The sequence below is a fragment of the Hemibagrus wyckioides genome, linkage group LG23, assembly GCF_019097595.1.
Source record: "Hemibagrus wyckioides isolate EC202008001 linkage group LG23, SWU_Hwy_1.0, whole genome shotgun sequence".
NCBI classification, from domain to species: Eukaryota; Metazoa; Chordata; class Actinopteri; order Siluriformes; family Bagridae; genus Hemibagrus; species Hemibagrus wyckioides.
The window spans coordinates 2,171,947-2,185,574 of record NC_080732.1 but is presented as its reverse complement, the minus strand read 5'-3'; the positions used below and the strand labels follow the sequence as shown (position 1 = coordinate 2,185,574).

Genomic DNA, 13,628 nt, shown 5'->3' with positions numbered 1-13,628 from the left:
TGGTGCTTTTTTTATTGCTCCTGGTTACTGTTTAACATCTCCACCCAGCTTCAGTTTGTTTAGTAAATCGATGTAATGAGACTGGCCTGACACTGCCGAGTGTGTCCCAGCTTTGCCCTGACTTTTTTTGATCCTGAGGACACTCAACATGACCAGCTGCTTTAAAAAACTCCTCCATTTCCCCTTCACCAGAAACACAACAAAATAGTTCATTTAGACTTGGTGCTATCAATGAACAGCCGTGTGAGGACGGAGAAAAGGTAAGAGCTGTTGTTTGTGTTGATTGTTTCCCTGGTAGGCCGTGTGGAGCGGGTGGAAACCATGTTGTGAAGTTGTACCTCAGTTTTATATCTTCCTCTGGTCAGGGTTAGATTAGTCTGTATGCAAATACGTCGAGTGCACTGCGTTATCCTTTTGTACGTTGGACTTTATGACGTCAGCAGCTGCTACTTTCATTTAAACGTGCTAGCATGCTAGTGAGACTTGTCGGAAGTAGATAAGTAAGATCAGTATCTTGAAATAGTTTGAGATTTTCCTTTGAGATATGAAAGCGTGATTTTTTAAAAAATATACTACACTATTTATTGCAGTAGTATGTGGTTTGAATTTGTTTAAAGTTAAACCATTAACCTCAACAAATAAAAGATTAATATACAATATTCTGTTGGACGATTTTGCTCTTCAGTAAATGAATAAAAGTTAAAGATGTATAGACTCAACTCTTTTATTTTTTTATTTAAACTTCCTAGATATATATTTATATTCATATTAATATCATGTTCCAGTTTCATTTTTCATCCGCTTTTATTTCATTTCTCATATACATCCCATTCTTTTTTTCCAAGTCGTATAAATAGATTCCTGAGATGTGGTTTCCGTTTTGTTTGTTACTGATATAAGGTTTATAATGGTCATTCAGCGTGTTGCTCTTATAGTGTAAAAGGTCAAAATGGTTTCCTGATGAGATTTAACGGTCCTAAAGGAGTCTGATGGTCTGTAATGGTAACCTCATGGTGAAGGAAATGAAATATTATACTATTAGACTATAATACTATTACATCCTTGACTGTTACCTTTAAAATATACCGTGTAATATAATGTATACAATCTACTTAACAATCTATGATACAGCAATGCAGAGAGAATGAACTTGTGCGACCTGGATCTGGACTCACGTTTATATGACTTGAGAATAGACTTGAAAAAGTTTACGGAACTGTATACTGAGTAAGAGTAAGGGAATGTGTCTTTATTATACATATAATATCATGATACACATTATAGATGTAATTCTGGGTAAAACATCCTGCTGGAATTCTTTAAGGTTTTAAGATTTCCGAACTTATTTTGGATGTGGAATGAATTAGACCTTGACTAAATCATCTCTTGATGAAAATTCTATCTATCTATCTATCTATCTATCTATCTATCTATCTATCTATCTATCTATCTATCTATCTATCTATCTATCTATCTATCTATCTGAGAATTGTCTTCTCGATAAAATACAGCTCTTACACACATTCTTCTTTTAATAGTTTTTTTTTGTGTGTAAAATCTAAATAGTGGGTGTGACCTTGAAACAGTCTTACACTTCCCCTTTTTAAACGAAGTGCTTCGCTCGGCATCGGAGTTCGGTTAAAATGTAACTTCCTTTTACTTAGAAGCTGGAGCTGCTTTAAATCCTCTGAATGAATTGAGAATCCTGTTTTGATTGCGTTTGTTTAAGATGGTTTAAGTCATCAGTGCCGTTTCATGAGGGTAGTGGTGGCTCAAGTGGTTAAGGCTGTAAGTTGTTGATCAGAGGATAGTGGTTCAAGCCCCAGCCCACCAAGCTCCACTGTTGGGCAATTGAACAAGGCTCCTTAACCCTCTCTGCTCCAGGGGCACTGTATCATAGCTTACCCTGTGCTCTAACCCCAATTCTACTGTGCTGTAATGTATGTGTGGTGATAATAAAGGCTTCATGCCCTCAGTTCTTTAGATGTGCACTTCATTCCATGCACCACGACATATAATGAATCAGATCTGATATCAATCCAGATTCAGTACATTCATTATTAGCACAGTCTTGGTGATGGTCATTTGGACCATTGCTATGTGGTACATCTGTTATATCATATGCTTAGTTTTGTCAGGTCAACAAACTGATTTATTTCAAATGTGAACTTAATTTTATTTCATTGCTAGACGATTATACGTCCATTTTGGTGTGTACTAGGCTTAGCTTGTACTTAGTTTCTATACAAGCCAAGTATAAGCTTACACAAGCGTACCCTTGGCTTGTTTACGTGCACAACAGACCACTTTTCAGCATCCTCAGAAGGCGTGTTAAAAGCTTTCAGTTTGGATAACTGTCAGAAATATGGCGTGAATATTCGTTCAACTGCTGGAACTCAAATCAGCTGTGTGAATTATCGTATGGAACTAATAATAAAACAGACATAAGCTCCTAATTCATTGTTATTTATATTACATATGCAGCTATGAAAGAAAAAAATGTCTGCTATTGGTGCCTGAGAAATGTCAAAAATAATTTTAATAAATGATTATTTCATATTTAATATATGAGCAGTTGTTATGTTGAACCTCTTCAAAAAATATCCAAAAATTCATCTTTTATTCAAGATTAGTGACATATAAGTTAAGATGAGATTTGTTAAAGGACTATACTATTGAGTCTTTTGGAAACACAATCTTTTACTCCAAAAATACACCAAATGTCTTTATTTAGTAGTGGACTATTCCTGATGTATCTGCTCGCATACTGTAAAAGGTGATGATACACTGGCTTATAAACAAATAGGCTTAAACATTATGAGAGTTTTTTCCTCTTTTATGGAAGAGCTGCTCTCTGATTTGATTTACGGTGCCCAGAATGTGCTCTTCATGTAGGATCACATGCAGCTGTTTGTAAAGTTGAACAATATTTCACAATCAAGACAAGAGTTCAGTGTTGAACAACGGCGTTTAACCCAAATGAATGCCAGAAATCTTTCAGCTACATTCGTTTCACAGGACCGCAGGACGGCCCGATGACACAATCCGCTTTGTGGAAAATATTTTGTAGAAGATGTAGTCAGATAACGGCTGTGATTGCATTTGACTCACTTAATCTCGTCAATCACAAGATCTTTATGCTCCAATCTTCCAGTCTGTTTAATCCCCCACATAGTTAATGGTCATCTTCTGTAGATTAAGAGCTCTCGATAGGCCCAATACAACTGGATTTATCACCTCATCCTTCTGATAAGTTTTCGGATAAGGAGGGGAGATAAGTTTAGTGAATAAGTTCTGAGCAAGGAGTTTCAAAAGCAGCTCCTCCCTCGTCTTACTGGAGGACGAATCAGCATTCTGGAGAAATGAGAGACACTTAAGGAATCAGTGGTAAAGACATTTGAGTTTTTACAGAAATAGTTAAGCAGGGATGAAGTTTTCTCTGACGCCGGTATCCAAATCCCTCCTGGACATGGATGTAGCTAATTACTGTGAAGGACTGGACCCCACCTATAGCACGCTGGGCTTTGAGAACGCTGACATGCTGTACAGCGGAGGTGAGTAGCATGACTGACATGATTGACGTGACAGCTGCTGATACAAAACTTTTGCTTGAAATATTTTCACTTCATTGGATTTGAAGTTAGAGCTTCTTATTCGTTTCTGGAGGTCATATGGTTTTCAAGTGATGATTGATTTTTATTAAATTAATTAATCAAACTTTAAAAACAGAGCTGACAGATTTGCTAGTTCTATGAGGCATCTTGACAGGGTTCATCTGTCATCCATCAGGACTGATGAGACACTGGGAAATGTAATGATTGTGCTCCATCAGCCAAAAAAAAGCAAATTATTAGCCAGCAACAATAGATGTCTAACAACCCAGCTTAAATTTCAACAAAAGTTTCGATTCTGCTGAACCATGTTGAAGACTCCAAAACTTTTGAAAAAGAGCTCTCTTAATTTAATATTACTGGGGCAGATTTTGTATGTAGATTAAACAATACCTTGAACAATTATACCTGTATAACCTGACCTAGATTCAGGAAACGACTTATTGCAGTCTGATGAGTTTTAGGTGGTAGCTTGATGCCGTAAGAAGTGGTTTATCTAAAACTCTTGTTCTTCATTAACCAGATGCTGGCTTAAGATTGAGTGATGACACAGATAGGCCTGTTTATCTTTACTGTTCTGTACAGGGAATCCACTTTGCTGAGATAGAGGCCATAAAATAATCTGAATGGAAAACTTCAAATTCAAAGCTATAAGTACGTTCTATCAAGCACAAACAAGTCGTCTTATCTCCGCACTGATTGCGTTGTCCACGTAAGAAGGCACAGGGGCGATCGTCACAAAATAAAGTAGTTACATCATGAACTCATCTGTCGTGAAGATTTTCCTGTTATTCGGAAAAGTTTCCACTGACACTAGAGACTCCTTCCCTCCATCTCAACAATCAGACATTTTTGTTGTGTGTTAAATAACTACACATTAGCAGATTATATGGAGAGTTCACTCTATATAATACATGACAACGTATTTGAACGATCACATTAATAGAAAAATTAATAGGAGCGACTTTCAGAGCTGCTGTTATAGAATTTAAAGGAACACCTTTTGACCAATCAGAATCCAGCATTAAAACTCCAAACCAACTTCAGTTGGCTGCTGCTAGACTTTAAGAGAGACTTCCTTAAGAAAAAGGGTTCCATAAGGTTCATTAAAGGATCTTTGCTTTCTAAAAGGGTTTGACTTGGGAACCCCGCTGATGTAGGGTTGATGTATAGGTTCTACCAGAGGGACAAGTCAAGGGACACACTCTTTAGGGTGTTTATTACTCAAACAAATAGATCCGTCTAGCATCATTCTTTAGGTGAGAGAAACCTTAGCAAATGGTTCCTTAAAAGAGTTCCAAGTCTAGTTTCTTTTAGAAAGCTTGAGCCGTCCAAAGAACATCTGAGGAACCCTTTCTTAAAAGTGTAGAGTGTTCTTTAATTGAGTTCATTCTTTAGGGAAGTAATTTCCTCATTGTATTTTATCTTTGCTTTATTTTAGATGCAGTGAAAGCGTAACTAGTATTTTTTTTCTCTTGAAAATAAGAGCATAAAACATGTGCTGAAGTTTATTAGCCCGTGTCTCCGAAGCTGACAGTGCAAAATTGCTTCTCTACAACAATGGGTGCACTTCTTTTTCTTCTTCTTCCTCTTCTTCTTCTTCTTCTTCTTCTTCATCTTTTTTTTTCTAAATTCTCAAATGAGGAAGGATCAGGTTGGGAATAGGTAGACGGCCCGATGCGAAAGAGCGGGCTTTCGGCGCATTAAAATTCAATGATGAGATGTCAATCTCCATCGAATACATGTCTGTGAGATAAAACACGGAGGCTAAATCCTAATTAAGTCTGTTCTGCATTAAAGGAAGATTTCAATCAGCTCGGGGCGAATAAAAGACTCCGGTCCCCTTGCTGCAGTTCTTTTGTTGAAATGTTATGATTTTGGATGCACAAAAGAATGATTGATTCTCTTCCTCTGTGAAGGTGAACAGAGGGATGCTGATCTCTATTTCACGAGAGGGTCGAGCACGCTCTCTTTGTTCACTTATGCAGAAACTGCTTTATTGAAATCCTCTGCCTCCTCATTAACAGCGCTGATTGCGAGACAGCAGGCCAGGCCGTGGTGCCATAGATGTATCTCAATAGACATTTGTTTTGTGGGTCACGCTAACCTTATGCTAGCTCTGCAAACTAGTCCGCTTTAGCTACCGGACTCCTGGATTTGCCCGTCGTTCGTCTTTGCTCGGTATGAATATTAGATCGCTAATGAGTGACTGTTATAATCAATGCATAACACACATGCTGTGTTTTAACCCCAAACCCAGAGGTCGATATTGTTGTGTGCCAGTTTGAATGCTAATGATGTGTCGGTTTGCTGTATGATCTGCAGACAGCATGCCAACAGAGCCCAGCATCAGCCACGGGGATAATGGCGTGATCTCCAACTGTGCCATCTGCGGGGACAAGGCCACGGGCAAGCACTACGGTGCCTCCAGCTGTGACGGCTGCAAGGGCTTTTTCCGTAGAAGCATCAGAAAGAGCCACGTCTACTCCTGCAGGTAACTGACGGCCCCTCACCAACCCCAAATGATTTTCAATCCTAATACTACCTACACAGCAGTAAGATGCAGGGCCTCGAATCTCATTCCTGTATCTAAGATGTGCACTTTTTTCATCCGCTTGATCAGGTTCAGTCGTCAGTGTGTCATCGACAAAGACAAGAGGAATCAGTGCCGCTTCTGCAGGCTTCACAAATGCTTTCGAGCTGGAATGAAAAAAGAAGGTAACCACACGTACACTGACCCGTTTATAGCACAGTGCTGTTGTGTTCTTGAATCTGACTGGTCTAAAATGGTTGATTAATTTTCTTTGCAACAAGTCAGCTCTGACAGAAAAACAAAGGTCTGCAAATAAAGGTTTATTTAGAATGAATGCGCTCAATTTAATGTGCCATCATTTATATATAGAAATGTACCAAATAAAGTATGCGATTATTGGAAAATAATTCACTTTAAACTTCGTTCACTGTTGATTTTTTTTTCTATAACAGCACACCCTATTGCATTTAATTCCTAACAAAACATTTGAGGAAAAAGGAAATGCTTAGCATTAAAAATAAGTTCTGCCATAAAAACATGTACTGGATACATGAGGAATGTGCCGTTTATTGGATGTATAACCTTGGCTGTGGTTTTTATGACAGGCGATCATGTGCTCTCTACCTCACTTTCCATGTGTGCGCGTGTTATTCAGGGTGGAGATCGGTTAAACTTTTACCTCACTCTGTTTTTTTCCCTTCTTGCTCCTTACCTTTATAAGTAAAAGCACCAAAATATTAAGGTTAGAAAGTTACACAGTTTTGTTCTGCTTCATTTCATCAAGCAAATCTTCGTGCTGTCTTTATGCAGTTGAGTTCAACCCTCACCTGATTACATACATCATAAATGTTACAGCAGTCTAACCTAAGTCAGCATTTATTTTTATTAACACATTCGCACGCTTGTTGATGTGCCTGAATTTATAGCAGCGGGTGATGCTGCAGCTTTACAGTTTAGAGTCACAGGTTCAGTCTTCAGCTCAGGTTCTTGTCTGTGTAGATATGAGCCACTGTTACCAGCCTAATGCTGATTGTTTTACTATAGCAGCACATTCCAAAAGGTTGTACTCCTCCTTAAGTAACTTACATATTCCCATCTGTGTGTCCATCTATCCTTATTCTCAATCTCATGACCGAGTGCTTGAATGTTTGTAGGATTTATACAGAAGTGTTGTCGTACCCTGCAGATGAACAGATTTTGGAGTCAATCCAAACAAGGTCAAGATCACAGCAAGGTCAAATGTCTAAAATAGTTTTTCTTCCTGTTCCTATAAAGCTTATATACACTGATCAGGCATAACATTATGACCACCTGCCTAATATTGTGTTGGTCCCCCTTTTGCTGCCAAAACAGCCCTGACCCGTCCTGCACTGTGTATTCTGACCCCTTTCTATCAGAACCAGCATTAACAGCAATCTAAGCAACAGTAGCTCGTCTGCTGTTTCGGACCACACGTGCCAGCCTTCACTCCCCACGTGCATCAATGAGCCTTAGCCGACCATGATCCTGTCTCTGGTTCACTACTGTTCCTTCCTTGGTCTCACTTTTGATAGATACTGACCACTGCAGACCGGGAACACCCCTGTCTGAGTTGAGCTGCAGTTTTGGAGATGCTCTGATCCAGTGGTCTAGCTATCACAATTTGTCCCTTGTCAAACTCGCTCAAATCCTTACGCTTGTCCATTTTTCCTGCTTTTAACACATCAACTTTGAGGACACTTGCACTTGGACAAGTGTTCACTTGCTGCCTAAAATATCCCACCCACTAACAGGTGCCATGATGAGGAGATCATCAGTCTTATTCACTTCACCAGGTCATAATGTTATGCCTGATCGGTGTATCACTTTATACAAATTGGTAACAAGAAGGACTAGACTTTAAGATGGTCAATGATGCTGTCGATCTAATTGTTTATTAATTAAAGGTTTTTTTTTTAAATGTTGTGGAACATCTGTGAAATGTAAACGTACATTATAGTAGCTATAAACCGTCTTTCCCTCACAACCCTCACTTTTGCATCACAACAATCTATAAGCATTTTTTTCTTTTGTAATTAAATCCACTGTACAAGTTGATCTGAGAAACCAGCGCATTATACCTGATAAAGCTGATTTGCTACTGTATGGATTTTCACATAAAATTAATCAACACCTTCTCCAAGGTTCAAGGTTCAAGGTTTTCTTTATTGTCAATACCACCATATGTGCAGACATACAGAGGAATCGAAATACCGTTTCTCTTCTCTTGTCAGTATTAACATTGTACTTACAGTTAGTGCAACAAAGAACAGATTTGTGACGGTACCAGTAGTATACTTATAATAAATAGATATAAATAAACCAGTGAAAAATAAATTGAACTTCATGACCAATCAGAATCCAGATCTCAACAGTGCTCCTGTATAACTCACAAATAATTTCATGACTTTTGAACCTTTGCACTCGATTGTATTACCAAATACAAGTGTTCAAATGCTAATTATAAACTACTTGGACTTTAATAATTAGTGCCACTTAAAAAGTTGTTTCATGTCAGTGTCTTCGTGACTACACTTTATGAGTCCTGAAGGTGTGCAAGCCTGAGGAGGAGTCAGACAAACGCTATCATCTTAGCTAATCAGTAATCTTTTCAAGCTGTTATTAGCATTCTAATCAGCTGTGTGTGGTTTATTTTTTGTGTGTGCATTATTCAGCTGTGCAGAATGAACGGGATCGTATCAGCTCCAGGAGAAGCACACCAGATTCGCATGACCTTCCGCCTATCACTGTTCTGGCACAGGCAGAGTCCCTTTCACAACAGGTTGGCTGCTGATTGTACACACGTCCACATTTTGTATTCCATCGGCATTAACATAGCATTTCACACTAGTGAAATTAACCTCATGATAATTGCAGCCTTAATATCGTAAGTTTATTCAGAAGACGCTCAATGTGACATTCTTCATAGACTCCGATCGTCCTTAACAAAGCTGATTAAAGACGGAATATACAGACGAGAGACGGAGATGAATATCTCATTAGAGTAACTCTGAGGAACGTTTCGGATATGCTTGGTTAATGATGATGATGAGAGGCTGCGTCTGTAATTTGCATTAGTCGCTGCTTAAGCATCGGTTAATGTCATCAACATTTCCAATCATCTGCATGACTACTTATGTGAGTTTACTTTGCAAGGCAACAGCTTGTGTAATAATAAATGGTTCTGGAGGACGTGCTAACTTCCCTCCATCTCTGCGCAGATCTGCGTCGCCAGTCCGACGGGCTCCGCTGATATCTCAGAGAAGAAATCAGCCACCGTCGGGGACGTGTGCGAGTCTATGAAGCAACAGCTGCTTGTTCTGGTAGAGTGGGCTAAATACATCCCGGCCTTCGGCGAATTGCCTCTTGACGACCAGGTAATGGCTATTGGAAAGCCAAACTGCCTGCGCTAATTGGGGAGGCACTTGGCTTAAATTGCAGGCCCTTTTGCTCGAGCTCAATATTTGCTATTCACATGACTGACTCAATTTATCCCTCCATTCAGCCTTGCTCTTTGGAGCTCCTGTTTTGTGCAGGATTTCTGATCTTCTCTGCCATCTCTTTTGTTATTGTATTGATTGAGTATGCTTATAGTAGGCTGCTGATGCTTTTTAAATGAGCTAAATGTTCAGGCCGTTCTCCCTCTGTTCCGGTTTTGCAGGTCAGTTTATTACGAGCGCACGCAGGAGAACATCTTCTGCTCGGAGTGGCCAAGCGGTCAATGGTGTACAAAGACGTCCTGCTGCTCGGTAGCTATTGATCAGAATTTACATCAACTCTTTATAAATGCATGTGTACATTTAGGAAGGTCTCAATCGTAAATTAGTGCAAATGCTGGTTTCTCCTTTTTTTTCTAGGTAATGGCTGTATTATTCACAGAAATTGCCCCGAGGCGGAGATCAGCCGAGTGGCTAACCGCATCCTGGATGAATTGGTCTCACCTTTTCAAGACATACAGATTGATGACAATGAATATGCAGCTCTCAAAGCCATTGTTTTCTTTGACCCTGGTACAGTCTCCTATGCTTAAAGTTTTAAAAACAAAACACCTGAAAATCACTTTATGATCGCAGTCTAAGGACGGCTCTTGATCATTGACAAACACAAAACTACATCCATTTCACTCTAACTATAAAGGAGCAAGGATGAGAAAGATGAGAAAAAAGTTCCCTGACATGTCAGGGGTTTTTGAGATGGTGTTTAAGTTACACTGCGCCTTCGGTTCCACGCAGTAATGCTCATAACATCAACATCTGCATCACCAATGATAAAGTAGTCACTTCACTGAAGGAGAAATTATATAGATACAGGACATCATTTATAAAAGAAAAAAAAAACAGCTGTGTCAGGTGTATTGACAAACAACCGCATTTAGACGTCAGTTATAAGTGAGATTGGAGTTAATGGATGTTGTTCTCTTCGCCACATACGCTACAGTGGATAGAGATTTTCAGCTTGAAAAACTTTGAAGTATATCTCTCTAACCCCTCCTGTTTTGGGTACGACCTTCAGATGCCAAAAGCCTCAGAGATCCCTCGAAGATAAAAAGCATGAGGTACCAGGTTCAGATGAGTCTTGAAGACTACATTAATGACCGTCAGTACGACTCTCGTGGGCGCTTTGGCGAGTTGCTGCTGCTTCTCCCTACCCTGCAGAGCATCACCTGGCAGATGATTGAGCAGCTCCAGTTCATCAAACTCTTCGGACTGGCCAAGATCGACAACCTGCTGCAAGAGATGCTGCTAGGAGGTAAGATGAGAGAAAGCACTTAATTTGGGGATTCATTTAGACTTAACAGAAAAAAGTCAGAAATAAAGCTGTAGTTCGCCAATAAGGGAAAGTCTACAGGATGGAGAGAATGCTGAAGGAATGACCAACTCCTCTAAGATAAGTGATAACAGGAAATAAGACAGAATATAATGTAAATATAAATGGATAAAATGTATGACGTGTCATTCTTTAATAAATAAAAAGGGCATATTGGTTTGGCAAATTTTCTTTACCCAATTAGAATCTTAACAACAAGTATAAATCATTTAAATAAAACTATAAGTGCTTATTGCATAAATTAACAAATTTCAGAAATAAAAATCACAAGGCTTTAGGTAAAAAAAAGGAACATGTATAAGCCTAATGCATGTAATGGCTGCAAAATTTTAAATTCTCATCCTATAGAACTACAATTCTATAAAAGCAGATTAGAGATGACATGATCGAGACCCAGAGGAGGATATATTATGCTGAGTTAATGACGTCAGCGCCATCTTTGGCCCCAGAGAAACAGAAATAAGCCCTTTAGGGTTTAGGATGTCATTCTTAATCAATACCTAAATCTATATGTCGATGACCTCACAGGTCTAACCACAGAGCAGCCGTACTTGCACCACCATGGCCACCCCCAACTCGCCCAGGATCCAGTCACGGGCCAGACGTTAGTCATCAGCTCCATTTCAGGCCCTCTGCATGCACAGCAGTTAGGTGAGATAATCAATTATAGACACATCACTAGTTGAATATTATTGATGACCCACATGCATGTATGTATATATAGTATTAATCCTCATGCTGTTTTGCGGCTTGTTTTTTCCAGCTTCTCCAGACACCCCAATCCCATCTCCTCCTCAAGTTCAGAGCCAGGAGATCTATAAGGCTTCCTCTAGTCCTACACTTTTAATGCCATCACAGCCCATCTCCAACAGACCCTCTCCTGAGCCACCACTCTGAGGCATGAAATGGTGTCCTTGCATCATTATTAACTGTATATGAATGAACCTGTATCTCCATGTGTGTTTGTAAATGTGTAAATAGTATGACATGATTAAAAAAATGATCAGTGTATTATTAAAAATCTTTTCAACCATTGATATCACATGGTATGAGGTAAATCTTGGGGGAAAAAAACATTTTTTGGTGGACACATGAAAATGTATGATTTCCTATTAAACATTTTATATAAAAATATACATCATTATAATCTGTATTTGACTCAGGTTTAATAATCACAGAAACAGATACACTATATTGCAAAAAGTTTTAGGACATCTGCCTTTACATGCACATGAATGTAATATGGAGTTGTTCCTTTGCAGCTATAACAGCTTCAACTCTTCGGGGAAGGCTTTCCACACGGTTTAGGAGTGTGTTTATGGGAATTTTTGACCATTCATCTAGAAGCGTATTTGTGAGGTCAGGCACTCCTTGGAAGAGAAGGCCTGGCTCGCAGTCTCCACTCTAATTCATCTCAAAGGTGATCTATCTGGTTGAGGTCAAGTTCCTCCACACCAAGCTCATCCATGTCTTTATGGACCTTGCTTTGGTCACTGGTGTGCAGTCATGTTGGAACAGGAAGGGGTCATCCCCAAACTGTTCCCACAAAGTTGGGAGCATGAAATTGTCCAAAATGTCTTGGTATAAAGCTGAAGCATTAAGAGTTCCTTAATGCTCAACCCCTGAAAAACAACACCTGAATTCACTGATTTAGAGGGGTGTCCCAAAACTTTTGGCAATATAGTGTATGTGTGTGAAATCTTGAAATGACATGTAATTATGGTTATTAAAAAATGAATTAAAGTAGAAGTTTTAACAGCTATTCTGTAACCTGTGGAATTTCAGAGATGTTTGGTGTATTTATGATTGTTTTAATAAACCAAACATTTTACGGCTGCCTAATAATGCTGATTTAATATGCTTCAGAAAGGACATACATAATAGTGTACACAGTGCGCGAGACTTAATGGCGAGGCTACAGCTGATAATGAACACTAGCCCAAAATATTGTGTTGGTGTGTTGGAGAAAATCTATTAAGCTTAAATATGACATAATCATATCTGGATCTTGCAGGATGAATTTGTAGATTTGGTTGAAAATGGATTTAAAAAAACAAAAAACAAACAAACTAACAAAAAACAGACATAATTTCAAAAAGACCAATCTGGCAACCTTGACAAAAGCAGCACGTCCCTGGCACGTGCGTTTTTTAATTGATTAGCTGGAAGCTAAAACTAATTCACGTCATGAGGTAAATCACTCATTGCTAATTTTTGGACGAAGACGGACAGTAACCGCCTTTTAACCTTACTTGCTTGTTTATAGTTATCTATCGATATTGTAGTAAATTTCGTCGAATATATAAACTTTTTTTTTTTCCAAATGTAAAATAATTTAGCCAACTCCATCTGGTGTACGTCAGGTGCTAAATGCTAACCGTCAGCTTGAGTAACGGTCCGGAAATCCTCAGGTGTTTACAGGTAAGTTTGTTTACCGTATTTAAGTATAACACACTACAAAATATTCATATTTAATATATAATACATAAAAAATAAAACCATCTCTGGCAATAAATCGATATACTGGCATTATAATGTTTTATACGACAATTAAATAGATTATATGATGAAGCCAGAGAATGTTTGAGAATGTTCAATACTTCAGTACTACAAATAAATAAATAACATACAAAACATAC

The 13,628-nt window shown here is 38.7% G+C and overlaps 1 protein-coding gene across 2 annotated transcripts; it reads left to right on the top strand.

Annotated features, from left to right (window-relative positions):
* Window positions 1-69: 69 nt before the first annotated feature.
* hnf4g (hepatocyte nuclear factor 4, gamma) lies at window positions 70-12,820 on the top strand. 2 transcript variants are annotated; one of them, XM_058375829.1, is made up of 10 exons: window positions 70-260; window positions 5,937-6,105; window positions 6,235-6,329; window positions 8,838-8,944; window positions 9,384-9,539; window positions 9,824-9,911; window positions 10,020-10,172; window positions 10,675-10,911; window positions 11,518-11,640; window positions 11,753-12,818. In XM_058375829.1, the coding sequence occupies exons 2-10, from the start codon at window positions 5,942-5,944 to the stop codon at window positions 11,884-11,886; spliced, it is 1,257 nt and encodes a 418-aa protein (XP_058231812.1). In that variant the 5' UTR covers window positions 70-260; window positions 5,937-5,941; the 3' UTR covers window positions 11,887-12,818. The 2 variants fall into 2 exon arrangements, with proteins under 2 accessions (XP_058231812.1, XP_058231811.1); XM_058375828.1 differs by lacking the exon at window positions 70-260 and adding an exon at window positions 1,626-3,554 and having other exon boundaries at window positions 11,753-12,820.
* The last annotated feature ends 808 nt before the right edge of the window (window positions 12,821-13,628 follow it).

What these genes read in the sequence shown, in the direction of transcription:
- hnf4g (XM_058375828.1), top strand. Translation starts at nt 3,428, where the DNA reads ATGAAGTTTTCTCTGACGCCGGTATCCAAATCCCTCCTGGACATGGAT. An exon ending in AGCCACGTCTACTCCTGCAG is followed by an intron (nt 6,106 to 6,234) that starts GTAACTGACGGC and finishes CCGCTTGATCAG; the next exon opens with GTTCAGTCGTCAGTGTGTCA. An exon ending in AGCTGGAATGAAAAAAGAAG is followed by an intron (nt 6,330 to 8,837) that starts GTAACCACACGT and finishes TGCATTATTCAG; the next exon opens with CTGTGCAGAATGAACGGGAT.